General features: G+C 35.3%; 1 protein-coding gene across 3 annotated transcripts in view; it reads left to right on the top strand.

Annotated features, from left to right (window-relative positions):
* The window catches only part of LOC133626787 (transcription initiation factor TFIID subunit 4-like), a 142,794-nt gene that overhangs the window by 42,880 nt on the left and 73,145 nt on the right, over positions 1–26,769 (top strand). For 2 of the 3 annotated variants that reach the window (XM_062007904.1, XM_062007903.1), the window contains exons 11-12: positions 18,176–18,306; positions 20,246–20,371. In XM_062007904.1, coding sequence (XP_061863888.1) covers positions 18,176–18,306; positions 20,246–20,371 — 257 coding nt within the window. Of the gene's footprint in view, positions 1–5,230; positions 5,307–18,175; positions 18,307–20,245; positions 20,372–26,769 lie in introns of those variants that run through there. The other variant, XM_062007905.1, reaches the window with a different exon arrangement.

Raw genomic sequence — 26,769 nt, 5'->3', positions numbered from 1 at the left:
GAACAGAGAGGTAAAGTAAGTAGTACAGGTCACAAAGGACACCTGTGAATAACATTTAACAGAATGTTGAAGTTATCTGTCAAGATTTTCTTTTCCCATACAAACCAGTTCTTAACACCTGCATCTATTGAAGTTCATGGTGATTTTCTTATAGCATTTTTTCAAAAAAGTGTCTTTATTTATTCTGCTATTTGAAAACAGAAGTTAAAAACTGTAGTTAAAGTAGTAACTATTCAAAATTTGTGATGTTTTAAGGTTAGTAGGTATGTTCAGAATTTAAATGTTCTAGTACCTAAATGTATATTTTTCAACATAATTTTGCTAGTATCAGAGCTATCAGTATCTTAAGATACTAAGCTGAAATTGTTTTGAGACATAAATTATATCTTTCTTTTAGAACTATGCTTATGTCACTAGTTAAACTAGTAAAATATTTAGACATTTAGTCCTTGTTACTTATAGATAAGAGCAAAATCTTGCAACAAATCAGTACAGTTAGATTACTTATGACATGGTTTTTTTGTGTTTATTTTCATTGAATTAATGGAATTCTTTGTTGACTTTTTGTAAGGCCTCGCACTTTTTAAGTTGTCATTCCGAGACATTAACTATTTTGCATGCTATAGTTACCATGTTGCAGTCTGGGAAGGCATGTACGCAACATTTTGTGAGATGGCTTACCACTGCTTGAGATAGGAAGCCAGCAAGGTTATGAGAAAATGTTTGAGAAACTGTTGTGAGAGATGATCGCATAATAGTTTATACAGGTGTAAGAAAAAGGAAACAGACATAAAATTGTTCAAAAGAATGGGAAATCAGTAATGAATTTGCCATCTAAGCCTTAATGAACCGTCTGGGTGTAACAATTGCTGCACAACATGAAGCTGCAATTACAAGTGCAGGACTTACAGGAATCTGTACATACTTTAAGAGCCACACAACCCATCACACTATTCATCACTGCCTTTTGGGGTTTGCTCCTTAGAGGAGCAAATCCCTATGGCTGTTTTTGTAGCTTTATTGGCTTTGATAATTGAAATGAAACTTCCAAAGCTTTTAAAAGCAGCTGCAGGGATTTACTTCTCAAAAGCAGTGAATCCAGAAGATCAGCCACTCCTAGTGATCTCCTGCAGCCACTCTTAGAGCTTTTTTTGGCTTTGCATGAAGCCTTTAGTTTTAAAAGTGGCTGTGGGCTTCACCAGTGGCTACTATCTGGGATCTATGACTCTTGAGAGAATTCCTTCAGCTGATATTTTTGAAGTTTTAGAAGCTTGGTTTTCACTGTGTGTGGCCAGATTTGTTGTTTGCATAGGACCACACACAAATTTAGTAGTTTGTGCTACTGGGCACTTAAAATAATGACACTGTAAATTCATGACCAAACTCAGTCTTACCATATGTTGCTGTGCCTAGACACACCAGGACTAAGCAAAGGAGGCTGTGACCTTCTCAAGCACATTAGGAAAATGAAAGTATGTTATGTGAGTCCTCATTCTTCTGTTTTCATTATGCCTGTTGACAAATGAGATTAAATACATTGTCTCTTCTTACTTTTACCTGAATATGACTTAAACAGACCTTATTTTCTACCTTTAAATCTATTAATATTTAATGATCACTTTAGTTTTAGGGCACGTTTTTAATGTTTAGTAAAAGAGAGATTTGTGCTATGTACAGTATTAGGAAACTGCTCTTCTCTCTTTTCTCAGAAGCTAGATCTTTCAAGTTTTCTGTAATATTAATCTCCTTCTCTCTTTTCTGAGTAAGAGCTCTGTCGAGCAACTCAGTAGTGTTCCCCAAAGGCTGTTTTAGAGATTGTGCTTCCATTCACCAGAGTCAGAATATAAACTGCTAAAGTGAGAGCAGATGCTATTCAGTCTTTGGCAGTAACCACCAGCCAAATGCCCCAAAGTTATAGTGAGTTTTCTTAGTATATTGTGTGTTCTTATCTCTACTGTAACTTGGCAGTGTTATCATCCAAAGTTTATTTTAAATCTGAATGACTAATATTATTATTGATCCTTTTAAATGGAAGAAGTAAGTGAAAGGTAATTCATGCAAAGATATTCATCCTCATCCTACATGCTTCCTCATCCAGTTTTGTATCTAGTCATCTTTTGGCTGGTAATCATTGCCATTTGTGCATGTAGGAAGACAGGACTGTCTGTTTCACATTTTTCTTTGATGCAAAATCAAAAATGAATATTTCTTAGCAGATAATGTATTTCTTCAACTATTCCATTCAGGATTATAAAACTTAAAACCCTGATCTTTCTGTGGGACAGCACAATGAAACATATGCAAAGAGCTGTTAAGATTTTTGTTCCTCTTTTGTGGAAGCTGAGAGGCAGAGTTGATGTTCTTCATGCATGTGCGTGCTGATGTGTATACAAACTCTTGTAACTTTCTAGGTATTGAACGTTGCTAGTAAGATGGGTAGTATTTCTTTTAAAAGAGGAAGATAAGCAGATTAGACCCTCACAAATAAGTAATGCTGAAAAATCCTGACTTTTCAGTGTTTTTTATGGGAAAGAAACAAAAAAAAAAACCTTTAAAAATTGTGGGTTTTTTCACTTTTATTCATTCATAAGATATTTCTTGGTGGATAAGAATGCTGTATTATTTGGGTTTTAGAAGCTAGTTTATGAATTTCTGAGTTTCCACTGTTTACAAAGGGGCAATGCTTTCAGGAATAAAATTATATGGCTTAGCAGTTGGCTCTAAGTGTGACAATTTTCTCTGGTTTGTAACCAGTATTGTTTTCAAGAGCAGATAATGATTAGGCTGCACTGTATTTTCTATTTAATATTAGTGAGAGATAGCAGGGTGTAGTGAAGGATGGGATAAAAAGTGACCCTTTTGATGCTGCATGATAACTAAATCCATGGAACAAGGAAAAAGATATGTTGTGTACATCTCAGTCTTTTGAGTGAGTCAGTGGTCTGTAGAACCTCCACTAGCGGTTCCAAAAAACTTTGCTGTGTATTCGATGGTCAACAGAGCATGATTTCCTCACAAGCTTAGAATCTGCAGCAGCTTATTAATTCCTCCAGTGTGATTTAATTCTAACTGGTTTCTTGTGCAACTAGATGTTGCCATTTGCTTGTGCTTGGCTATCCCTAAAATGTTACAACTTGTGGAGAATCTTAACTGTAAGTTAACTGTGTTGGTGCAATAATGAAGCATAAGTTTGGCATACTGTATTCCTTGACTTAGTTTGTTTCTCTTTCTCTTCACCCAATTTTTCTACTTCAGTTTTTACCATTACAGAGCACTGGCTGAATAGAGTAATTACCAATGTGACATTCTAAGAACTGTGGAACTGGTTTGGCCATATTGAATGCATTTTACCTGTACTTATTGTATTTTCAAATTCTTTTTCCTTAAATATGTGTGATAAAAATGCATTGGAGGATCATTGATGAAATTTTCATTTCATGTTAATCCAGGAATTTTCTGCATTCTGAAATAATCTTTTTAATAGCATGATTTTGTGAAATACTGTATTTGTGTCTGTTACTTAGCATTATTATAAATTTTCTTTGGAAAAGTTCTATTGCATTGACAACACAGCATACACCTGCAACAATTCCTATCACAAAATTAGTCCTGGATTTTCTTACTTCATCCAAATAGATTTTTAGGCTAGAACACACATAGGAGGAAAGGCTGATTATTATGAAGCTTGAAAATGTGCTGATGAATCCTAATTCTCCTAGTCAGTAGTTAGAAGTCCTGCAGTTTTTCTTTAAAACACCTTCAGAGAAGCTTAACTTGATAGAATTAAGCCACTATCTCTGTCAGTGTAACAGTTGTAGGGTTACTTCCAATGTAATTTATAGGTTTACCTGTTCTATTCCATGCAATGTATTTTTTAATTGTCTGAATTGTATGTCTGCTGTCAAAGTGTCTGTTATAACAAAGTAGACAGTATGTGTTTGTTCTGGAGTGAATTGAGTCTACTATGCAGCATCACAGTGACAGCCCGGTAGTATGCATATGTATATATTTTAAATAAACTATTTGAATACTCTAGAGGGCATTTTATATTGTTAAACCATCTAAAAACAGATTGAGATATCCTTCATGGAACCAGGCCAATAGATTTCAGAGCCTCTATTTAAAACATTCATTACTAGTTTAAGAGGAGAGTCGTTCTGTCATCCCTGTTTCATCTGTTTGTTTGTCAACAGCTGTATTCATGTTTGAATGAGATGAAACTCTACTATTGATGATGGCTCTTTCATATACAGAGTAGTTCTTACATAAAAGCATACTTATTTCTCTGGTTGGTTTACTGTAGAGTGTTTTTATAGCTGTTTAGATTACAGTTGTTGTGTGTTCTGAAATTCTGAGCTATTGGATTGCCTGTGAACATAATTTTTTGTTTTCACTGCACTTTTTGTTGATGTTACTTAGTAATTCTCATTGTTAACTTCTAACTTTTTATCCATGAGTTGATTTGTCTTCAAACTGAAATATTTATTTTAATGTCAGTTTTTCTAACAGCATCTTTCTGTTGGGATTAACTTCGTACATACATGTGGACATAACCCTTGATTGTATTTGGAGATAGTTCTAACATATACTTGTTCTCAAGTATAGCATTTTGAAATTGTGTGTTATCCTAACGACGTGCTTAGTCCACTTGAACTGTCTAGAGTGGTGTTTTTTGTGATTCTAGTTGCTTTTTCTCAGGGGGGAAAAAAGTTGTGTTAGGTATTATATAACCCAAATTGCGCGTGCCTAATAAATTGACTTCCTCTAGACCCTATAAACTTCAGTATGTCACTTAGAGAGATGTGGCAAGGCTAGAGATGTATCTACATTCTGACATCAGGAATAGTTCTGTAACTTAGTTCAAAGTTAGGAGTTGTGTTTTGCTTATTGAAAAAAAGCAAAGTGCTAGAAATGTTATTTAGATTAGAAGGTATGCACTGCTCCCAATCTTCTTATCAACATCCATAGTTGTGATAATTTAGTTTCTCACATTGAGAATGGAATTTATTTTACATATTCAAAAAAGAATCTGGTTTTATAGTCCAAATTATCTGATTACTGATGTTACAATATTATGACAATATTCTATGTTACATATATTTATGATTTCCTTTTAAAACAGGTGGGAATATATTCCCATCTTAGTATCAGCAGCAGTGTTGCCAAATAAACATAACCAGTAGGTATTTCAGCAGAATGTTAAACCGTATTGTTGTTCTTTCTTTAATAGGTCCATGATTAGACTTCCTGTTTTACAAGATGTCCCAACATGTGTTGGAACGGTAACTTCAGTACCACCTGAGAGCTTGGAGTCTGCCTTTCTGTGAAAGGTAGGGCAGCTTCTCTTCAAAATTTTTTATATACTTCTAAGGTTTTCTTTTTATTAATCTTATTGGTTCTGCAACACTACAGAATATGAGTTATACTTTTAGCAGTTACTACCTCTAAGTGACAGAGCTGATGCTATGTCATCAAGCAGTAATTTCTCCAAATAGATATTATATATTTAAACTATGCTAATTTGTGAAGAAATGAAGCTGTTTCTTCAGGCATTGTTTTCAAAGGTTTTATTCCAATGTAACTGGGAGCATGACCATACTATTTGCTCCCAGAAATGTTTGGAGGTTTCTGGTTTTGTTTTCACCATAATACCTTGATTTTGTTTTATGAATGTAGTGGAAGAGGCTTCTTTAAAGAGTCTTCATGCTATTTCTGGAAGGCAAGTCTGGCCTTCAGGGCCTATCAAAATATGTTGCCCAGCCTCAAAATAAGTCTTAATTTAATGTCTTAAATTTCTCAGTCTCTGCAAAGGAGAGTAAAATTAGGATCATCATTCTGTGGAGATGCATTCTCTATCAGATTCATTTGTAAAGTCCACCTCATAAAGAGATTTCTGATAATACATTTTGATGTAAAATAAGAACAATAAAAAGAAAACCTTAGAGAACCATTCAATATTGCAATAAAGCTGACTTACGTTATCCCTGTAGGCAAACTCCATGCTCTAGAGGTGGTACTAATGTCCCCAGCTTTCAACACATGTTGGAACATCTTTGTGGAGGAGGAAGTCATTGATCAGTGAACAACATCTTCAAGGATCGTTTAAGGGGGAAAAAGTAAAAGGTAATATTTTCTTAAATACATTGAAATGGTTGTTCGTTACGTTTATTTGGCAATCCTGCTGCTCATACTAAGGTTGTAATATTTTCATTTCTTAAAATTGTTGAAAAACGTCATGAACTTCACTTTAATCTTTCCTTCTACCATAAGTTTGAATTGCATTTGTTAGCCTCCTTCGTGTTGCTGAGCCTACTGCATACAAAGTCCACATTCCACTATAACTCATTGGCAGTTTTGACTCTTTTATTCAATGTTTGCAATATGGAGGGTATTGATCTATCCTGTAACCAGTTTTACAGAATCTAGTGTTAACAAAACAAGTCACAGCCAAATGTTGCAAAGTGTTGAACAGGTGCAAAGATGTTCTATCAGTAACTAAAGGGTATTTGTTTTCAAGGCAGTAACTGCAACACTGGATGTTGTGCCACATGAGGTACCACCATCTGTTCTTGTACAGTAATGTAGAAGTGCAACTTTGCTATCAACTGTCATAAGCTCCAGCTATTTTGACAAAACCAAATGACCATAAGTTTCTGGATAAGTTTTGCAGTGGTGATGTATAGATTTGATATTTATGAACGTGGCACAATGTGCTGATCTTGACAACTTTTCTTCTCTAATCCTGGACAAACAGAGATGAAGGTATTGACATTTTGTGGTTCAGATTATGATCTTTGGTCTACTCTTCTGTTATCTTTTATCATTTCCTATATTTTTTGTGCAGATCCTTTTGGGCTGATATGCTCATGCTGGCTCCTTAAGATGAGGCCTCATGTTGAGCTAGTCTGCCTGGCATCAGACTTGTAGTGGCCAACTGTGATAGCTATTCACACATATCACCAACAAGGCTTTTATAGTGTCAGGGAGATGTTTTCTTCAGGAAAACAAAAAAAAGAAAGGCAAAAATGTCTGCATTGTTTGCACAAGTTGCTTTAAAAGAACAGAGGCAGATAGGCAAATTCTTATACTTAGTATTCCTTTTAATCCTTGTGTGGACATGATTGAGAGTGTGTTCTGTTATTGCGGGGACTATGTTGCAGGGTGCTGGTATCTGTGCCTCCACGTGTGTTTGTCATGTCTGACATTCTTACAACAGTTCTCCATCCGTGTCTCACCTTACACACTGGCATAATCATATACTTCTTGTATGTAAGTCTGAGGTCCTGTAATGGCTTAGATTCTTTTGATCTTGAGCTTAGCCCAAGAAGCACATTCTTCAAGCCTGCATGAAAACAGGCAGGGGATAAATCCCCAACGTAATAACTTCATTATTGTTTTCTTAAGGACTCTTATTGGTGTCATTGCCATATTAGTTCTTTCTCATTTGGTCCATCTACCAGTCTCTTGATTTGACTCTGTAGTGAGTAACCACACACAAAAGTACATTGAGGCATGAACTATTATTTATAAAAATAGCGAACATATTTTCCAGTTCTCTATAATCACTCTGTGTTAAATCTTGAATGTTCCTGAATGTCTTTGGACATGCTTATTATGTTGTGTTGTATTTATTTTTTGAGAAAACTAAGGTGAGAAAAAGATGATATAACTGTATTCTGTATATTCTCATTTGGCTTGTTGAGACCTGCAGCTATTTCAGTTATCATCCCTTCCTTTGTCTTTTACATTTTCCTTACACTGTTCAGTTGCCGCACCACAGGTTTCTGGGATTATAGGCGAGGAACTAGATGTAGTTCTAAAAAATTCTCAGACCTTCTGTGCCTCCCTTTTAATAACTTCAGCATCTTCTTTTTAGGATATGCATATGAAATTGCACACAAGTAATCTTAAAGAGGAATTACTAAAAGAGAAGGAATTAAACATCACAATTAAGGATAACGTATTTCCTGAGCACATTGAGATTTTGATTTCTTCTAAAAGAAGTTGGGCAATATGCAGTTCAGTTACAGAAAAAAAATATAGAAGAGATTAATAGAGTAGCTTCTTTCTCTTCCTTTAGAGTACATTTTTTCTCCTCTCTCTGACCAAGCTGTAAGGCTTCCTTGCCAGCTGAATACCAAGTGTTCTCTTCTCCAAGATGCACTGCTTATATGTTCATGTCTCCATGATTTGTGGCAACTCTGTTCACTTTCCAAGCCTCTGCATACCTGTGCATAATGTTGTTTGGTGACTGGCTTGGTTCTGTTAGAGACAAACCACTAAGGATAATAAAAAGATTCTTTAGAGCTGATTAATAGCTACCTGTCAGCTGTTTAATCATCTAGCTTAGAGACAGAATTTTGGAAACTGGGTTGGCTGGTTATATATATTTTCCATCAGCCCTCTTCTCAAATTAGTTCTTTTCCATTAGTTCCCACACTTACTCACCTGGTTGAGAATTCTTAAAGAAGTGAAGGAATTTTTTTGCCAGTTTTACATGACTTTCATAAAAAAAAAAAAAGATCGTATGAGTAGGGTTAAGTAGGGGTCTTGAGAAATTATTTTTCTGCTTCATTAATTTTTTTGTCCTGCCCCAAATCCAACCAACTTGCATAAGAGGTTTGAATCAAAACAGAAAACAAGATCAGACATTTTTGCCTGGATTACACATAGATTTTGCATGGATACGATTATTTCTCTACCTCTTTTCGCTAAAATAATTACACCAATGTGACACCCTAGAATGGAGCTATTTTTCTGGTTTTCCCTTTACAGTAATTAGGGATGTCAAACAAAATTAGAAAGTAAAAGTTCCAGATAAGCGAAAAGGATTGTCTTTTTTTTTATTGCCAGGTGAGTAATTAAGTTGTACTTTTTGTTTTTGGATGTTGCAGGTTCAAAAAATTACTTGAAAAATTAATAGGAAAAAAAGTCTATCCTGATCTAATAGAAAGATGAAATCTCTACTTTAGGATGGTTCTAGACTGTTTATTGTCGCATATTTATGATAGCACATCTTTTATTTAATAGTCTTTTAGCAGCATCTCCCACTACTGCTGTTAGAGAAAGGATGCTGGACTATATTACCCGGTATAGCTTTCTTAACTTTTTATACAATTATATAAATGCAACTATTTATTATGGTTTGTACTGAATAAGTTAAATCCACTATACTACCTGAAACAAGCTTTGTGAGTGGTTTTGTACCAGTGCATTCACACTACAGAGTCTTAGTTGAATCTTACTTTGTGAGGACAATTTGGTTGTCATTTACTTTTGAGGGAGCAGGAGGAGAAGAGAATATTAAGATTTCTGTGACATATATTGAGAATTTTTCTTTCTTTAGGTTACATATATCTGGTTATCTTTTTTCCTGATGTGTTTTGCACTGAAAATTACTATGTGTTTTGAGGATTTTAAACTCTAAGTTTGGAATATATTAATTGCTTTCTTAAAGTTTCTCAATTTCACAAAATGCTTCCTGGGGAATCATCTCAAGGTGAGTAGTTCTGAAGAAGTATAGAACAAATAGTACATCCATCAAGTCTTCAGTTCTCAGACTGTCCATTTATATGTAGAATCTGTCTCAAGATAATTTTTATCCTATGAGAGGAGGACTGTTCATTTGCAAACAAGGATACTGAAGTAATTAACATAGGATCTTCCATTATTTTGTAAAGAACAATTACACGGTGTGAAAAAAGTCTTCTAACAAAGTCAGTTTATTACAAATGAAGAGGGACTGGAAATAGTGTCAGGTTTACAAAATCTTACCTATACGAGTTCAGGGCTGGTTTGGAGCTGTGGAATATATTGTGCCCATCTGCCCCTCACAGAGCACCCCTCAAAGAGGGGTGCTGGTTTGTACCTGCTAGAGGGAATTGCTTACCAAATATCAAGGCACTTGGCACTCATTCTCTTTAGTTTGACAGGAAGCACTCCCTAGCCTGTGGCTTCTCTAAAAACACTGCATGTTATCGGTTCCTCAGAGGCTCCTTCTCAAACAACTTCATTTGGATTGGCTAAAACGAAAGTTTTTTCTGTTTTTCTTTTTCCTTCATCTTGTCTTCCAGCATCAGACAGACTTAACAGTACAACAGGTCAACATTCATTAGATTATTTATGTGTTTACTTAGTAAGAATTGAAGTGAAGCTTTTATTAAAAAGACTGAAAACAGAAAATTCCATCTAAAATTATCATATTGTTTCTTGTGCCTGTGATCACCAGGTTATCTTATACCCTTAGGAGTCTCTAATCCTAGTAATCAGAGCTAGTGATTTGTTGTTTGCACTATCAATCTGTATAACAAGCTTGTCCTTCAGTTTTTAATAGTTAAAGTCTGTCTGGGGCTCTGGTACCCCCACCCCAAACACAACCTCAGGGTATTTTGTACCCAAACAACATCTTCATTTTTTTATTCTGTTGTGTTCTGTCGCCCATTCTCTAGATTAATATTTGAGATTAGGTTTTCCCTTTACTAGCAATATGAATGCAGTATTGATGGATTACTTTCTAGGCCAAGGACACTGCTACATGGGAGATGTACTCCCTTCTTAAGTTCCACCTTATTAGATTGGGACCAGTAAGTTCAATAATTGCCATTTATGGTTCCTCAGGATGCCAAGAGCCCTTAGTACATTAGAGTTGTTTCCCCTTTTTTTTTTGTCAGCCTGGATAGTTAAGTGCTGTTGCTCACTTTAGAGTTATTAATATAGCAGTATTAGATGAATCACCTATTGCTTTCTGTTGATTTTGTGATCTGTTTCACACATGCTGTGTCTTAGGACATACAAATATTACTTGTCTGGTTAAGGAAGGTGTACCGTTCTCCTCTTTCCTCCTAATTTTTTCACCTGTTAGCCTCCAGAAGTTCCTATATAGCATTAAGTCTTGAACTGTGACTACTTAAGTGATAATGCTGCATTTAATTACACGTAATTTTACGGAGATTAAGGTGTTCTAAATGTTTCACTGCCAACACATACAGCAGAACTATAAAATCATCACTTTCTTTTATTTTGTTGAAATGTAAGAATTTAATTCATTAAAGCATTGCATTGTTTAGAAGGCTGCAGAAATTTAAGTGGTAGTTGGTAGCAAGGTCCTGATGGGAAAGATTGCAGAGGGACTGAAGCACATAAAAATGTGATGGTGCTGTTGAGATGAAAGAGGAAGGGCACTTAACCCTAAAATTGTAGATGCAATCCAAGGCACAGCCTAGTACTTACTGTGTTGGTGGGGATTAGGTGGGTAGGTATATCTGACCAGATGCATCTTTGTTGCATTATTCTAGATCTGATGTTGTTGAATAAGGTTAAATAAAAGTTGAAACAAAAAGATGTCCTAGATCCTAGGGGAATGGACTTTTGTGATTTGTTTTCATCTTGTAGTATGCATACCAGCTGTAACAGCAGAAGAGAACTGGACCTAAGAATTTGAGTTCCAGTTGCATCTTGGGGTCAGTATTTTGTGCACAGAATTTTAAGTTTAAGGGGTTTAAGATGTTTCTGATCTGGCTGACCTGTAATTCGGGCAAATAGAGACTAATTATACACTCTTCCAATGTTTCTGTTGAAGGACAAGACAAAATCAAACCTCAATACATACAGTTTAACTGTTTAAAACCAGTTCTTCAAGGTTTCTCTGTTTTAAGTGTAAACATAAAGAGATTTTGTACAGGTACTCAATAATTTATCACATCAATAATCAGAGTCAGACCTAATGTTTTACAAATAATTTTTTTAATCTTTGATCTCAATCCTGTCAGTCCTCTTAAAAGTATAAATTATTAAAGAGGCTTCCAAAGAATCAAAAAGTTAATCTGCAAAGATACTGTTTTTCTTCTGCTTCTCCAACAGGGCAGTACCCTTCTTAGGATTTATTTCAGTTTGTTTGATTAATAAAATATAATTAAACTTTTAAAGTGCCACAAAGACAGTACCTTTCAGATAGCTAAGCAGATGATAGCACTCTTCAGAATTTTCACTTCTTGGGACCTGAAAGTTTTCAATGACAATGCTTAGATGCTTTTATGTTTGTAAAAGACAGTCTTGTGCCTAGTGTCACTTATGCCAGTATCAGAATAATATTGCTGAACGCTTTTTCCCTCAAGGTTTTTGGAACTTTTGTATATAAGTTCTAACTTTAGAAACTCTATTGCAATATTTCAAACTTTTAAATAGAATATAGTTTGCTTGTAACAAAAATATTCTAACACACTTCCTTTGTATACTGTCTCCTATAATACAGACCTTTATTAAATGCTCTTTGAACAATGTTTTGCTACTAAAACTTCCAAACATGTAATTAAGAAATAATATGTAGTCAGGCTTTATTGTATTGTTATATAAGTACTTTGCTGATTAGTAATTTGCTTACTTTAAGGTTATTAATTTGTGATCCCTCATATCTTTCATGTGACTTAACTGAAAGCTTTAGTAGCATTTGATGCCTCTAAGGATGTGTTAAAACTGAGTCCTGACACAAAAAAACCTGAAGTGTTCATGCAATCAGTCATCAATTCTTGGCCGTCTTGTACAGTTCTGGTATAGCAGAGACCCAGCAAGAACACTTGAATGAAGAACATGACCTTAGTTATGTCTTTAACTAAAATTCAAGTGGAGAGATTGGTTAAAATTATAGCTTGCAGCATTGCTTTTCTCCAGCTCCATTTTTGGTGTTATCCTTGATGATGTTTTTATCATAGCTCCAGGAAAAGTTCAGAATTACATTGCTAAAGTAATTTTAAAGACTTGAAGCATATACTTGTTATCCAAAATGTCTAAATTAACAAATGTATTAATTAGAAGCAAGCAACTTTTAAAAAATTATACTTGCACCTGGGAAAACACAATCTAGGAGTGCAGTACAGGCTGGGATCTACCCAGCTGGGGAAAGGGACATCGTGGTCCTGGTGGACAAGCCACTCAATATGAGTGGACAGTATGCTGCTGCAGCAATCCAGCAGGATGGTGGGTTGCATCAGGAAGGGCATTGCCAGCAGAGATAACAAAGCCATTATCTCACTACTCAATGCTTGTGAGGATACACCTGGAATAGTGTGTTTGGTTTTGGTCCTCACTGAACAAAAAAAGATTTGGACAGGCCAGAGGGGGTTCAGAGAAGAGCCACAAAGATGATCACAGAATCACAGAATTGTTTAGGTTGGAAAAGACCTTTAAGATTGAGTCAAGCCATTAACCCAGCACTGCCATGTGCACAACTTGGACCAGATGATCCCTGAGATCCCTTCCAACCTATGACTTTGTAATTTATTGGTGTTTTAAGTGTATGGCTCCTGACTGCTTTAAATGCAGCATTTTGGTTATAAGTTAAGATGGCTAAAAGTCAGAAATTAATTAAACTGTTTTTAAACAAAAGACAGATGAAGGCAGGGTGTTGATAGAAATTTTTACGTTTCATCTTTTCTCTTTGTGTTTCCATACGTATGCAAGTGTGTGTATTGTGGGTTATTATTGCAATGATTAGATGACACAATTTAGACCAGAATCCAGAATGCTAAGACCTAAATATCTGCAGATGAAGCCACTGTCAGTGACTTTATTAGGAAGATGAATAATACATTGAGGTTATTTGTGTTTTGTGATCCAATTAAGTATGTATAGGTTTATTAAAGGTATTTATCTGTATATACACATTTCTTAACACTATAAATTATATTTATTTTCTCATATCATCATCTGTGTAGAGAGTCTTGTGAAGGTAAGAGAAATCTTTCTGTGTTAAAACTGCAAAAAGTAATTATGCAGACTAGAAGAATATTTCAGGAATTTTCTATTTAGAGAGCAGCATTATTTTCTTTTGATGACAGACAGAATTCCAGTATACTTTTTTTATAAATGAAAGTGGATGAAACTCAGGAGGAGATGTAGCAGTGAAGAAAACACTAAGACTTTAATATAGATGCATACAAAAATTAACAGTTTTCAGCTTTTTGCATAGATTCGGTTTCTTCTTGGCGTTTTCTTCTGAGTAGCAGAAAGCAAAAAAAAGACCGTCTCTAAACAATGGTATCAGAACTTTTCTTAGGTCAGCAAATCAATACAGCTGTATGCCTGACTGTTAATGAATCAAGGCCAGCCTTTCTCAGTGTAGATGAGACTGGTAATTTTCCCATCCTTGCCCCAAGTACAATCCAAGTATTTAAGTGGTGTGCCAAATCTTCATGTAGTATACAGCTTTGGAATGCACTCTGCTCCTGACATCCTATATGAACAGGATTTTGACTAATTCAGAGCAGGGAAGATGTGAAGATGCTTCCACACATGACGAATGATATGCATGACAAGTTGACTTTTATCTTTTTGTCTTTTTATAATCTAGTTTCTTGACACTAATTTATTTTGGGGAATTTTTTGTGTACTTTTTTTCTTCCTTAGCCTGTTTTCCAAAGAAAGCTCGCCTTGAGTGATTGAACAGTCTATTTGCCTTCCCTCTCTTTTCTTTCAGGTGACTTTTGAATCCATTGATAAATCAGGATCTAGAGAGCTCCTCTGTTTGGCCCAGTTGAGGAAGAAATCAACCATTTTTTCTTTCCTCTTCTGTCTGGTTGACTGCCAGTCAGCACCCTTGTACAGACTGGCCAGGTTATCCTCAGGGTGCCCAGATAGCAAGCTGGACAAATATGGACTGGGAGACACGCCAGAGGCTGATGTTGATGTAAGAGGGAACTAAGGGTATTCTGTGATAATAAGGAATATGAGAGGAAGTTGAAGCAATGCAGGAGGACAGAGATCACAGAATCACTTCAGTTGGAAGAGAACTTGAGTGGTCATCTAGTCCAACCTCTTGCTCAAAGCTAGGTCAACATTAAACTCAGACAAAGTTGCTTAGGACATTTTCTGACTGTATCTTAAAAACCTCAAAGGTGAGAGAGTCTGTAGCTTTTTTTGTGCAAGATCTTCCAAAACTTAATTGTCTTCATAATGAATTCTTTTCTATATCCATTCCGAACATCTGCTGTTTCAGTTCATGAATTTATTTCTCATTCATTTTCTAGGTATCTTCAATAAAGAGTATGAGTCTGTCTTCTCAATAGCCTCTCCCCTAAGCCTTCTCCAGGATAAAGAACCCTTAGATTCTCCTCATATAGATCATATGTTTCAACCTCATAATCATCTTGGTGACTTCTCCCTGAACTCAAGTTTTTTCAAGTCTTTCTTTTACCAGGCAATCCAAAACTGACCGCAGTATTCTAGATGTGGATTGAGTGCTGAGTGAAGAGGAATAATTGCTTCCCTCAATGTATTGGTTACTGTTCATCTACAATTTTGCTGTTGATAAACCCACTAAGCTCTTAATGTTTATTGTTGTCAGAATGTGCAACTGAATCCTGTTTAGCCTTCTGACCACTTTCTATCGGTGCTGTGACCCTGGCAGGCAATCCCCAGCCTGTTATCGTTGTAGAGAGTTAGTCTATGAATAGAATAATGAATGATGCACTACTTCGCATTTGTCCTTGAATTTAATGAAGTTCCTATTGGCCTGCTCATGAGATCGGTTTGACTGACAGCCCTTCCTCTTGCACCACTCAGTATCTGCCATCTGCGAACTTGATGAGGGTGTGTCTCCCCCTCCAGGTCACTGAGGTGGATATTGAAAAGGGTAAGTCCCAGGATAGACTCGTGAGGGGCTCTGTTAGTAACTAGCCCCCAGATGGTTTTCTGGACTTGAGAATACTGTGTTGAGGGATCTCAGGAGTATAAAGTTACTGGGATATTGTAGAGGCTGATGAAGAGGATGACAAACAAGGATCTTTAGGAATCAGGTATCTCAGGGAAGGATCCTTTGGTTATAAATGAATCTCTGAAGAGTTGATAGCAAAACAAACCATATAACGGTTGAATTTGCTTAGAACAAAAGTCTTTATACTAGGAAAAGTTTTATTGTGAAAAAACTAAGACAGCAATAATTCTTTATTATGAAAGGATTGTGTGTGTGTTCAGGGAAACTTGGTAGCAGCAGTTGCACTGCTGAAATTCAAAGAATTACTATTTTAACATTATTTGTTCATACCCTTGCCTAGAATACTCAGCAGAATTTTCCATCTCAGCCCTCTTTTCTGGATACTAGTTAATTAAATTTCCCTTCTTACTTGCATTTTATCTTTCAGAATAGGAGTTCTGATTGATAGCTTTGCATACATGTGTTTGCATAATAAAATGATGCATGCTGAAATAGGTCTTAGTACTGCAAGTCTGACTTGCACAAATAGTGGGACTATTCATATTGGTAGGAGCCGACTTCAAGGACTTAATTTGCATGAGTAACTGTTGCAGCATTGGGATCTTAATATGTACAGCTGCTTTCCATTATACGTTCAGCTTTCAGCAACTTCCGTGGAGTTCCATCTCTATTACAGAGGACAAATTGGGTGCCAAGAAAGACTGGATTTTCTTTTTAGCGATAAAGCAAAAATCAGTTAAAAAGCATATATACATATTGCTAAAATCCTTAAGGTAACATGTACAACGGAGTCAGTGATGGCTTAAGTTAGTTTGAGAGATAACAACTTCAAAGAATCATTAAAAAAATTAATACCAGAAATGTCTGATGTAGAGAATTGAGCTCTGGGAAGTGTGGGAACGGTGTACTGTAGTGGTGATAGGAAATATACATTTAAATAGACACTGGAGATCAAAAAAAAAAGCAGCAGAGGCCGAGGGAGAGCTGCAGGGAAGGCGCGGTTGTGGCTGCGGCTCGGCTCGGCTCGGCGCATCCCGCGCTGGCAGCCGTGACCGGGATCCGCGGCGGTGGCGCCGCGCGTGGGGCCGGCGCAGCGCCCCCTGCCGGCGGCGACCGGGCCCGCCCGCGCCGTGATTGAGCGGCCCCAGCCCGGCCCTGACAGAAGCCCTGGGTGATGCTGAACGCTGCCAGTTCGTCTCAGATCACATCAGTAAAAGAACAGAAGTACACATCCATGTAAGACCACTGCTCACTTGTTCGTCTTCATTTTTTAGACGTGTGATGGTTTCTTGCTCTTGAATTTGGCCAGGAAAAGATAGGAATGCTGCACAAAACGGATACTCGGTCTTGGGCCTCGCAGGTTTGGATTTGCGGCGGGACTCCTCCCGCTAACCATGCTGATTACTGTTATTAGCCGCTCAGGAAATGCTTTCCAAAATATTCCCATGCAAGTTTCCCGTTGTGTTTTGCATAACTGTTAACATGTCCCAAACAAACCTACTCACAGACAGTTTTAAAAGTCTTGTGTTTATTCAATGGAAATTGGATTCAGAGTATTTACTCCTTTATGGTGGATCAAATCCAATAATCCATATAAAATGCAACAACTGAGTGTTTTGAGATATTTATATATATATATCTGTATGTGTACAGAATGCAGAATTTTCTATCAAGAAAGCTGTCTCACTGGGGCTACTCATTTATGTCTTCGTAGAACTATAGCTTAAATTAGTATGCATATTTATATATCTCCAAATATATGTTCGATACTTGTTAATTATTTTGACTTACTTAGGAATTCTCAAGTGCAACCTATATTCTTGCTTCCATAGATTAGGTGTTTTTTCAGTATATCAACGCATTAGACTGTCAAGTGTTTGCTCTTTGTATAAATGCAGAACAAAGTATAAAATATCCAAATAACTAGAAATATGTCTTTTAGCAGTGTTTGGGGGACAACTGCTGTTTTAAAATACCTGTTTTTAATATGACCGTTTCTTTGTATTCAATTAATAAGTTTCTTTTCTAAAGAATTTTTATTATCAGTAATATGGTAGTAGTGTCGGCTAAAGTGTGTAGCTATGCTTTGGGCTACAACCTCGTCTCATTCACGCTGAAATAAATTCATGCTAATGCTTGTGAAAATTTAAGAAAATGCTTTTTCTTGTGTAGAACAACTGAGAACTCAGATTGTCCTGTACTCTTATATTTTTGTTTAGTATTCTAGGGTAAACACCAGTAAGTTTCTTAAATGCTTTCCAAGTGGTAAAAAAATACCTCTGATTTCTCTTTCAAACCTTATAGTCACACCTCTTTTGGAGGGGTCATGAATATATCACCAAAGCTACATAAATGTACTGTCACGTGTATTTTTCTGTTCAGGAAAAGAAAGTTATGACTTTATGTCCATTAGAGTTTTTATTTTTGTGAAGAGTAAGCTAATTCTGATTTTTTTGTTTTTTGCTTTAGCTAAAAAACTAGGAATTACTGATGTGCCGGCAGAAGTCGTTACTTTTATTTCCCATGCAACACAAAACAGATTAAGAACAGTGATAGAAAAAGTAACAGTGATAACCCAGCACCGAATGGAATCGTACAAAGTAAGTGTTCAATGAGGGGTACTATGTGTTACAGAACTATGCAGTGCAATGACGTTTTTTCCTAGCATACAGTAGGTGTTTTGTGTTCATTCTCTGCAGAGCATGTTTTAATTGTAGGTTTGTTGACCTCATCAAATAGAAAGTGGTGGGATGATAGCACTGCTTGCCAGATCTGTCTTCCTCCTCTGTGATAGAATTTGTATGTAGAATTATGTTTCATTCCTTCTGTGCTGAAGTGTTTAGCACGGAGCATCTGTTAAGCTATTTCTGCTTGTGGATTGCAACTAAGACTGTTGATTCTTGATGTCTGCTTTTTTGACCAAGGTACCCATTGATTGAATCACAATTGTTTCAATATATAGGAATCAATAGTAACTTGAAATATCCTTGGCTTTGAGAAATACTAATATTTTACAAAGGCTACCAATTTGTCTTACACCAACAACTAAAGAATTTAGCTGTAAATTCTTCCCTGTAATTAAACAATGATATTCACTTTAAAAAGAGCATTTCAAGATAAAGTGCTACTCTCATTCCATTGTTAATGATTGTATTCTTGAGGAAAATTGAAACAATTTAGATACCTTAAATAAGAATCTTAAATAAGAATCTGCAAACCAGTTTGAAATACAAACAAATCAAACATCTTTATTGATAAGTATGAAATACCTTTTTTGATAAAAGATGCTAATAGTTGTTAAACTGGTGTAAAAGCAAGATGGTAATAACCATAGTTGTACGTTGTGTCTAAGCTGTGTTTAGATTTCTTTAGTGTGTAAATACTTTGAGTATATATACTGGTTTGGTTTTTTGCTAGGTTTTGGGTTTGGTTTTTTTTCCTTGAGTGAAAGCCTCAGTTTTGGATTGTATCTTTGCCCTTCTATTTCCTAAACCTGAGTCACAGGTGGACTAATTGTATGTGGCATTTTCAAGAAAAAAATATCTTTTCAATCTGTGACTAGAATCAACATTGCTGATGTAGAAAAAATGGATTAAAAAAAAAAAAAGACCACTAGCTATTACCTACACTTAAATTTTTCCTTGCAATTAATGGATATAGGAGTTTCCATGTTTCTTTCCAATTTTCTTTATCAGCTTCAGCAGTGTTAAATCCCTCATTCCTTCTCCCTAGGGTGGTGTCTGAGAAGAAAATACTTCACTTAGTCCACGTTAAGCCAAAGGTGCATTTGAAATAGTATCTCAACAGATTCTTAGAAAAAAAAATAGTGTTGTCTCTGATTGAGAGGTCGTATTTTCACAGTCTTCTATATATTCCTTGGTTAATGGTTTTCTTTGATTTTGTAACATTGCAGTCAAAAAGGAAAATATTAGGCAAAGAAATAAGGTGGAAGTAATATGGATAAGTTATTTTTCTGACTGGCATTCTGAGTGGTCCCTGTGTCTTGTGTTTGTTGGATACTAGGAAAGCTTGAATGCTCTTAATTGTCATAAAGTTCTTCTATTTTAACTGTAATTAGAGACTTATTTTCAACTGAAGTTTCAGCTTTAATGCTTTTATAATGCTGCATCTTGATCATGTCTGTTACCAGTCCATGAGTTGAAATAGAGGAATTGCAGTTTATAACTAAGCTTATATCCTGCATCTAGGATTGTTTAGTAATAAAATTAAGCATCTTAGACGTTTTTCATCAGTAAGTCTGTTGAGTTTAATTTTAAAACTCTTTAATTTCTCTAGTGTTAATAAATCAATGCTTGGTATTTTTTTAAGAAACTGCTTAGTTATTAATGAAATAATCAGATTCCAGCTGTATTATTAACCAGATGCTGGCTTCATTCCACGAGCTTAAAAAAAAAGAGGTGTTTCTTTAGTTGTTAATACAATGGAAATACTTTGATCTAAAACACCTGTAGCCTTCTTTAAATGCATAGTCTTGATGAAAGAGCTTGCTTTTTTAAAAACATTGGTTTTATTTTGCAGGATGATGAATGGTACGAACAAGCTACAGATGTCCGATCACAGTTAAAGTTTTTTGAACAGTTGGAGCGTTTAGAAAAGCAAAGGAAGGATGAACAAGAGAGGGAAATCTTGCTGAAGGCTGCTAAGGTATCTGTTTTACTTTGTTTTTTCAAAACTACTTAACAATTCATAGTCTTCAAACAATTATTTCAGGCAAATGTTTCATAAACAAATTTTGTTTCTTGTAACAAAAAATATACTGTTCTTATGACATCACACCTTTAATTCATTAACTGGTGCTGTCTTATCTATGATAACACCACACCTACCTAACTGTAATGCTTCTGCATTTTTAAGATGCAGTTCTCAATTTGTTAAGTTCTTGGGCTAACATTTTCAAAATAACTTGGTGAAATAATTTTCACAATTGCCTTTGAAATTTAGTAGATGCCGGTGTTTCTGTGCCATTTGAAAGTCATAGCCTACACTTCTGCTATTTAAACACAATTGAATAAATTGTTACGAGGTTTTTTGAGGCTCTTTGTTTTACTACTTCAACCTTTTGAGGCATTTTCTTTTTTAGTTTCTAGACTTAAAAAAAAAAAACAAACCAGTTTTGTACATTTGTTTATTTTAATTTAAATATGTACACTTGTTTATTTTAATTTAAATAAACAATGGTCCTGGTTAGTGTTATAGTCACCTCTGTTTAACTGCCTTATCTAATTGATTCATGTCTCTGGTCAGTTAATTTCGATTTGTTCCTTTGTAACTTTAATTACAAAGACCAAATTTTCATACATGCTACATAACAAAGACAATATTGTTTAAGGAGCATACAGATATGGATAAATCTCCTGATTATATCTGCAAATTTAATCATATAAGTATCTGTAAAATAGCAAACTGCAAATAAGTTTATCCCTTGGTTATCCCAATTTTCATTGTATTTGTGTTTTCATTGACTTATTTATTGTATATTCTGAGGAGAGTATACAGAACAACTTATTGTTCAATTGTAACATTGAGCTTCCTGACTTTGTGCTATTAGTGGTCACAGATTGAGGGGTTTTTTAAAAAAAACTACTTTTTCTTACTTCAGAAATTTGTTTCTTAAGATATCTTAAAGTAGCCAAATTATTTTAGCTTTTAATTGTTCACATTTTTAAATATTCCACAGTTTTCCACATAACATACTTGTGTATTAAATGTTTAGGTGAAAACAGATTTACTGTTTTCATTCTTAATGCTTATTCTTTTAAGAAATGCTCATTTATTTTTTTTAATCCTATTTTCTCCATTCAATGAATGAATCTTGGTGAATCATATTTTCTTTTCTGTGTATCCTGATGCTTGTTTTTCATGTTGTTTTGTTTGGGTTTTTTTAATGGACATTGAGGAAAATACAGTAGTTTGTAGTCCTTAGTTCAAAAACATTTCACTGACTGCACAAAGCCTTACACAGGCTGATCCTGCTTTTCCTTCTAACCTGAATCACTTCATGATTTGATGTTCTTTAGGGCTGGGTGGGTTTTTTGTTTGTCTTCAATAATACAACCTCTTGTGAAATCAAAATATAGTAAATAAATACACGATCAACAAGTTTGAGTCCTATGGATTACCATAAAGTAGACATAGAAGAATGATACTGATTTATCAGTATTAATGTTTAGAAAGAGAATAATAGCAAAATAGCAGGATTATTTGGCTTGCCTGGGAAATATTTGAGAAAGAGAAACTTAATACCATAAGCTTAGAAGAGTAATGACTGACATTTGCATTCCAGTGAGATATTTTGAGGGAAGACAAACTTGACAGGAAAGGAAAAATCATAAGGTATGTTGTAATAGTAGTGCAACAATTTCTTTTTAATTAAAAAACCTAAAATCTGAAAACAAGACTATACTGTTTCAGGAGCTAGCATGATCTCTTGTACCTCAGGGATCTCTGCGTCATGTTCTGCAGTGTATGCTTAGCAACCTAGAACGTAGAGCCCAAAGCATTTCTCTATTTCACTTCCCAATAATTCTTATTGTAATCGAAGAGTTTAAAGATGGTCTCCAAAACTGAGATCCAGTCACCTCCCACTGCTGGAACAGCTCCTGTTTCAGCCATCCAGATAATACGATATGGCAAATACCGAAGCTGTAGAGGGAGAGATTGCAACTGCCTTGATTGTCATTGCTTTTGAGTTATTCTCTTGTTATGTGAGTAACAGGGTAAAATACAAATGGCACAAGGAGAGATTATCTCATGTATAAGCACATCTGTAGAATGCAGTCTCTTTAAAGGAAATATTTGGGAGAGTCAACTCTGCCCTTGCTTATTTTCCCACTAAGAACCCAATGGCTGTTGTGTCCATGTGTGTGTAGAAGCAGAGATCTTTTGAACCTATCTTTGCTGACTGGTAAGGGAAGCGGCAAGAAGAGCTAAGGAAAGTCTTAAGACTGCAGAAAGGTCAAAAGCCATAGTAAAATCACTTGAGGAATTTACATTTGACAGGATATGTGTTCTGTGGACTTTGTAAAAAAACCCTAAAGCACAGGTCTTGCTCTAGTAAAGGATGTGTTCCCTGCTGCTTTCAATGCTGTTTCCAAAACCTGGAGAATGCAGGCTGTGTCAAATCGGATGAGGTTCTGGTTCTGGGCTAATAATGGAAATGTTTCTAGCAGCAGGAGGAATAGGAATCTGTAGTTGATTTTTTGTTTGGTTGGTTGGTTGGTTTGCTTTCTTAATTGTTTTTGGGAAAGGGTGGGGCATTCTACAGTGAAGAGATACAGCTTGGGGTTGTCCCTGTTTTCAGAAAATCAATGAATAATTCTTCTATGATATAATCTGTAATAAAGAAAATCACATTAAAATTACTGTGTTAATTAATCTACTCATGCTGTCTAAATGCATGGTTTATTTTGTTATCAAATAAATTTTGAAAATTACTTTCAAAGATATACATTCTATTAGTCCATTATTTTGAGTGGTCTGTGTTGGTGGAACAAGCCTGTCAGGTTTTGGGGTCTTATAAATGTGACTATCACATATGTAAAGTCTATTCTGTAAACAGAATAATTACATAAGGAAATGGAAAATTATGTTTAGTGTTGTTTGCAAACTTAATTTGTATTTATGGATGTTCGTGATTTTTACAGTAGTATAGGCTGAAGGGCTTTTTTGTTGGAGAGTAATCATTGACATTTGGCAATACAGATTTCCTTACACACACGTCCTGTGATTACTTGAAGGTGCTACCCCTTTGAGCCAGAGATGAGTTCAGTCGTCATGCCAATTTAATCTTTTACCTCTCGTCTGAGAGTGGAGGGGAGGTAATGCAACTTTCTGTGAGATGAAGCATTCTCTTAATGGAAACTTATAACTCACTTCTGATGAGAGGAGACCAAAGAGAGAATTATTGTGTTGGGATAATTTTCTGAATTTTTAGAAATTTGGCACTTCAATTTTAATGATTTTTAAAATAAATCTTTTTTTAGACGTGTACTCTTGCATTCCACCTCACTGTGGTCGTAGCTCTGAATAGGGTTTTACCCTCAGCTATGCTGCTTTTAACTTTCACATTTTATTAACAAAGCTAATGTGAAAGCAAAGTGTTTCATGTTGCCAATTTAATTTCTTTAATTAAAAGTGAAAGTTATAAGCTGGTACAGCCGTGGGTGAAGTTCTAATGTCATCAATGGGGAAAAATAGGTTTCAAATTGAAACTGTTGGCACAGCAGCGGCTCTCAATAGTACAGCACCTGCAGTTGTGATTCTTAACTTTATTTAATGAAAAAAGATGAATTTGAGGCATTAAAGACTCCCAGTATATATATTGGGAAGGGGACTAAAGCCAGAAGTGCCTTAGCTGGGATCAATGTTGCAAAACATGGGAGACAGATATTTAGGATGAGAGACCCTGTGAGACATTTTCTAACACAGGTTTAACAAGCTGAGACTTCAGAATTATTATAAATTTAATAGAAAACATTTTTTGTTAGCGGGACAAAATCGAATAGCAGTGCAGTTTTGACGTTACAAATTGCAACAAAATACTGAATAATGGTCATAAATACATCAGGACTGTTAGTCTGCACATCTGCATAGATGCACAGTGTCCTTCATTTTTTCAATATGTTGCATATAGTTAAGTATTACATGAGTTATAGATATCCTTATTATTTGAAAAATACTGTTGCTTGCTAATTTAAGATAATTTTATGAAATAGAAAATCCCCTCCTTTAAACCAGTCTATTACATGTGTAATTAGAGGTCTGTTTTTGTGGCATTCTTCCTTAACAGAAGCAAGGGGAAAAGCTGAGGTTTGGAACATTAAGGAATTCAGTAACATGTAAATGAAACCCCTATTTCTAATGTGTTTTGAATACACATATTTATCACATGCTGCTTTTCATACTTTGAAAGTCTAGTATTTCCATAGACCTAATGGGATCTATGCAGTTTTCAGATAAATAAGATAGCAGGTTCTTTAACACAAAGCACTTTCTTAACAATTAAAATACGAGGGTGTCTGGTCTAATAAAAGTAACTTGTGTTTGGGAGAAATGTTAACAAACCTGGTTTGGTGAATAAGTTCTCAGGAGCAGACAGCATTTAATGTATTTAAAAGTACATTATCTAGTTAGGATCAGTCCTATGTTGCTCTAAAATTGCTATGGGAAGCCAGCTTGCTTCTAAAGGTGTTTATTCCTCAACATGAAAAGACGTTACGTAACCCCAGCTTGCTTTATTTACAGATCTAGACTTGAAGAGTATAAAGGGGAAGGTAAAGGAGTAATGATCAGCTTCCTGAAAGTATTTGAGTTGAGGAGTTCTGTGATTGGTGTGCGTTTCCAAAACTTTAGAGGAAAAGGCATTGGTGCATTAAAAGACTTTGGAAAAACACATTTCACAAAAGAGGTGAGATGCAGCATAGACAGATTTGGATGTTAGAGGGAACGGAGAAAAGGCAAAACCAGAGATATGAGATGACTTTGAAGAAAAAAATTGAACTGGAATTTAAAAAATCCGAACCACTATGGATGATTAGTTAGTAGCTTGATGAAAGTAACTGTAAAATATTAAAATAATTGGTGAGTAAAAATGATGACATACAGACAAGCACTACAAGAGCTGAACAGCAGCAAAATTGTTCAAACTCTTCAGAGGACGGAAAAGATGTTCATATGTGGAATGGAGTGTAAAGAGAAGCCAGTGACATTTTTAAAGCTTATCTAGGCACCTCTGTTAAGCTTGACATTTTCAGTTGTTTGTGTTTGCTTTAATCTGTGTTGCATCAGCACTGAAGAAGCCCTTTATAATTTACATTAGATTGTAAAGTGAAGAATGAATAAAATAGTGTTTATACTCGAACACATTTTAGCTTCTATGGCAATGATTTTATTTCTGAAGCTTACTGAATTGTAAACTGAATTGGTAGTCAGCATGAAGGTATTTCAGTCTTAACAATTTGGTTTTGACTAATAAAATGTATCTGAACACTTAAAGGAAAAGAAGATTACAGTGAAGTCCCTTAATTTTTTTAGTGTTACTTACGCCAGTAATGACACATCCAATGTAAAGGTGACATTGTACTTGATTGAAACAAACTAGTTGACCTGTGAGTTCAAGGAATACCCAGAAATTCTTTGCATTATTGTAAATTTAACCTTCAGTCTAGGTGTATATATCTAACACCATCTGGTATTTTAAATTTTCATTAATTAAAAAAATCCTGTATTTAATATCAATCAGGTATCAAGTGCTTGTTTTTGCCTCTCCAATAGCTTTTATTATTTATTGTGAATGAGATGGAGGTTTACACAGATTTGAGCATCTGCTGGTTTTTGCCTGCTCTCACGGTCTGCTTTTTCAGGTTATCCTGAACTCCAGATCTACTTTTATTTGGTCAGTGTCTGGGAAAAAAAATGGGAAAAAAAAAAAAGGAAGCTCTGACCTTCACAGGTGTTAATCTGTACAACTTTCAGAGTTATTCCTTCCCTTACGGTGTCCAGGAATTTGTAATGTTACTTTGCATCTATTGCTTTAATTTTTCTTACAATGTCCCCAAACACAGCATAGATCTGGTGTGTTTTCTAGGATTCTATCACTTTCTTGTAGAAACTTGGTAACAATATTAGAAGTCTTAGCTTGATTCTCTTAGGACACTCTGCTTTCTCCTTAAGCTGAAGTGCTTTTAACTTGTACTTTGCATTTGGCAGATGATTCAGCTTTGTACAGTATTATAACAACACTTTGTATTTCTGTATTTCTTTCACTGCGAGACTCATAAGGCAATAGAAGTTCATTGTGCATTTATAAATTTATCATCAAAATCTATGGAAGGGCTAAATATGATTTTCCGTGCATCATACTAGAGAAACTGAGGCACACAGGGATTGAGCTGTCATCAACTCATTGGATGGATGATTTCTTGTATATTTACCTAATAGATATAAATATAATCAAGCTCTTAGTAATTGCTCTACGGAATAGAGTCTCTGCTCCGGCAGATCCATACATTTCATGAAATGACTTTTTTTTGTTCTTTAAACAT

Source organism: Colius striatus, chromosome 14 (assembly GCF_028858725.1).
Source record: "Colius striatus isolate bColStr4 chromosome 14, bColStr4.1.hap1, whole genome shotgun sequence".
Taxonomy (NCBI): domain Eukaryota; kingdom Metazoa; phylum Chordata; class Aves; order Coliiformes; family Coliidae; genus Colius; species Colius striatus.
This window is presented reverse-complemented; position numbering and strand designations above follow the sequence as displayed.